Genomic DNA, 3174 nt, shown 5'->3' with positions numbered 1-3174 from the left:
CTAAACGGGTGGCATCTCCCAACCCCACTTTGCGCAAATCTCGCGCTTTTGTTGAATGACAATTGACTTAAACGGATCGTCGAGATGGTTGTGCTTTTCACACAAGATTTTTAAATCATTTTGTCTTTCAACCGTTTTCAAGTGTTCTTTGTACGCCTGCTCGCGTTCAACTTTTGCGGACATAATTATATCTTTTCTTTCTTCGGCCTTCTTGTATCGGGTCATTTTCTCCTCTTCGATTCTAAAGATCGACTCCGCCACCACTTCCTTCACTTTGCTTGACGATTCACCACCTCTCCTGCGGCGTGGCCTTGTAGGTGTATCTTCTTCAACGGGGTCGTCAACGGGTTGATCGGGTTCGTCAAGGGGGTCGTCGTTTAAGTTCATTTCGGGCAAGTTATCCGACGCGGAAGTCGTGTAGTTCCCCGAATCGGATGTCTTTGATCTTTTCGAACCTCGTTTTTTTGGAGCCGTAGGACCACGCATGTCAACCAACTCAACGGGGACCCACTTCGGGTGATTTCTCGCAACTTCCCATGCCGTCACGTGTGGAAAACTCCTCTTTTTGTAGACATCGCAATACATTTCGGTGGCATGTCGCATGATTGTCGCCTCGCTCGCTCCACTTTGTGGGTTTCGGTTCTACAAAAAATATAAAAAGGTAATGTATTTAAAAAAATTGTGTTTAAAAAAAACAGTTTTCTGTTTTTTATAAAAAAAATTGTTTTCTGTTTTTTTAAAAAATAAACTGTTTTCGTTTTTTTAAACAGTTTCTTTTTTTAAAAAGTGGTTTCTTTTTTTAAAAAAAAAACAGTTTCTTTTTTAAAAAAACAGTTTCTCTTTTAAAAAAAAAACAGTTTCTTTGAAAAAACAGTTTTTTTTGTTAAATAAGAGTTAAAAAAAAGATTTAAACTTTATAAAAAACATACCTTTTGAATGAAACAAGCGTTGAACTTACTAATTTTCCCGTTCAAATCCGTCCATTTCGACGTCATTTGGTCCATGTTTCGTATCCTTGCACCAGGAAGTTACCTAAAATGATTAATGACTCATCTTCAAAACGTATCATTTCTTTGCTCGTTAGCATGTTTCCTGCTCTCCGATATGTGCAAGTACGTCTTCACCAAGGACACCTCATCCTCGCCCGTCCATTGTTGTCGGACGATTGGGACGATTTCTTGAACGTCATCATTTTCTTCTTCTTCCTCTTCCTCTTCCTCTTGTTGTTTTTGAACGTAATCATCATCTTCATCGTCGTCAAGACTTTGTTGTGGTTCACGATACGCGTTTGCAAAATGATGGATGAGAGTGTTATCTTCTAGTAGTGGGTCGAGTGTGTGGGGTTGGGTTTGATACGTTTGGGGTCGAAATTGGTGAGGTTGAAACGGTGGGACGAAGGGTTGGTTTTGATACGTTTGCGATTGAAAGGGTGGATATTGTTGGGTTTGAAAGGGTGGATATTGTTGGGTTTGAAAGGGTGGGACTTAGTTGGGTTCGTCTTGCAACCTAAAGCGCGTCGGCTCGCCAAGATTCGCTCGAACCTTGGGTCTTACGAGATTTTCCTTCGTACCCGAACCCCTTTTTTTGAACCCCACCTCTCTTGCTTGATCCTTCCATGTTTGTTGTATTATTTTTGAGTTTTTGAGTTGAATTTAGAGAGTTTTAGAATTGAATTGGAGAGTTTTTTGATTGAATGGGGGGAATAATTTGAATTTTATATAAAAACCCTCAAACAATTAAAATTAAATGGTACAAAAATGTTCCAAACGGTCAAAAATAAACGGTCACATTTTTTAAATCACCGCGTGATAAACTCAACGCGTTGAATTTATAACGCGTGAAGGGAATGGAGGCGGCGGTGTGCTCTCTTTTATAACGCGTGAAGATTTCTTATCACGCTAAAATAACGTGTCACCCCCTGTACTCTTACATAAGACGACAGGGGGCACTCCGTAATATCATCAAGGAAGAAAGTTCCACGTGTTATTTCCCACTGCCGCTGCAAAAGTCCACGCGTTACTCTTCCACGAAATCAATTTTCGTTATTTTCTTCATGACCGTGATAGTTTTTTTGTGAGGATAATTGTTGGTTGGGGGAAAATTGTTGGGTGTGATGGTGAGTGATGACCACCCCCACTAAAAAAAGGTTGTGAGTGATGGAAAAATGGTTGCTGACATGACGGAACATGATTGGATATTGTGAGTGATATAATTCTATCACTAGTGACCACCCCCTCCCCTAAAAATGAATGAATAAATGAGTTTTACGTTTTTACCATTTCCAAACCTGTACATGTGATGGTTTTTTCATTCTTTCTTTTCTCTTTTAATTTGTTTTACTTTACTTAGTTCTATTTTTTTATATACATATACATAAACAATATTTTACTTCTTTGTTGGTTTCGTTTACTTAGACGCTGTGTGTAAAGTTTTACGCTCATAAGAGTGATCATTCTAAAAAATGCCGCATATGAAGATTTGCTCACTTTTGTCTTCGCACCTATCATTCGCCTCACGCTTGCGCGTCCTTCATGCCTCTCACACCCCATTGACGCAGTGTATAGCGTCCTTGATGCCCAGAAATGGTTGCCATGTTGGATAGCACACACAAAGAAGCGTTAACCATTACACACCACATTAGTTACTTTCATTACGGAGGTCCTTTGGTTTGATTCTCTTATCCTTCCTTTTGATGAAATATGTCAAATCCTTTATATTGTCTTATTTTCGACGTTATTTTTCCACATTTTTATGCCACCGCCGCCGCAAAGAGCGGCTTTCCGTGTATTAGATATGGTCAGTAAGGATTTGATGAATTGATGTATGTTAGTTTACTATTAGTACTGATTTGATGAATTGATGCATATTAGTATGGATTTAGTAGTTTTTTTTTATTTTCATACATAGGGTACTGGTACTAATATATAGATTGACGAATAATTCAACCTATAATCTAAGTCCAAAGATGCATTCAAGTTCGGGACATCAGACCCCTAATCATAACGCCTAATTAGTGGTTTGTAATTCTCATAAAGAAAATTAAATGCTTCTTTTTTCTCATGTTACTGGCAAATTTGTGTTGCTATCTCAGACATGATGTGGTGTTATTGGCCTACAATTCTATAAACTATATGTAATTATTATTGGTGGGATGTTGGATGCAAGGAGATTGAA

At 38.5% G+C, this 3174-nt stretch overlaps 1 protein-coding gene across 1 annotated transcript; it reads right to left on the bottom strand.

The window, feature by feature from the left end:
- LOC110888663 lies at positions 1-1004 on the bottom strand. Its single transcript, XM_022136178.1, has 2 exons — positions 930-1004; positions 1-642 (listed from the first exon to the last, which is right to left on the bottom strand). Exons 1-2 carry the CDS (start codon positions 1002-1004, stop codon positions 1-3), a joined length of 717 nt encoding a protein of 238 aa, XP_021991870.1.
- Positions 1005-3174: the final 2170 nt, after the last annotated feature.

The sequence above is a fragment of the Helianthus annuus genome, chromosome 11 (assembly GCF_002127325.2).
Source record: "Helianthus annuus cultivar XRQ/B chromosome 11, HanXRQr2.0-SUNRISE, whole genome shotgun sequence".
In the NCBI taxonomy this organism is placed as follows: Eukaryota; Viridiplantae; Streptophyta; class Magnoliopsida; order Asterales; family Asteraceae; genus Helianthus; species Helianthus annuus.
Note: the sequence above shows the minus strand (reverse complement) of the source record. Positions and strands in the feature narration are given on the sequence as shown.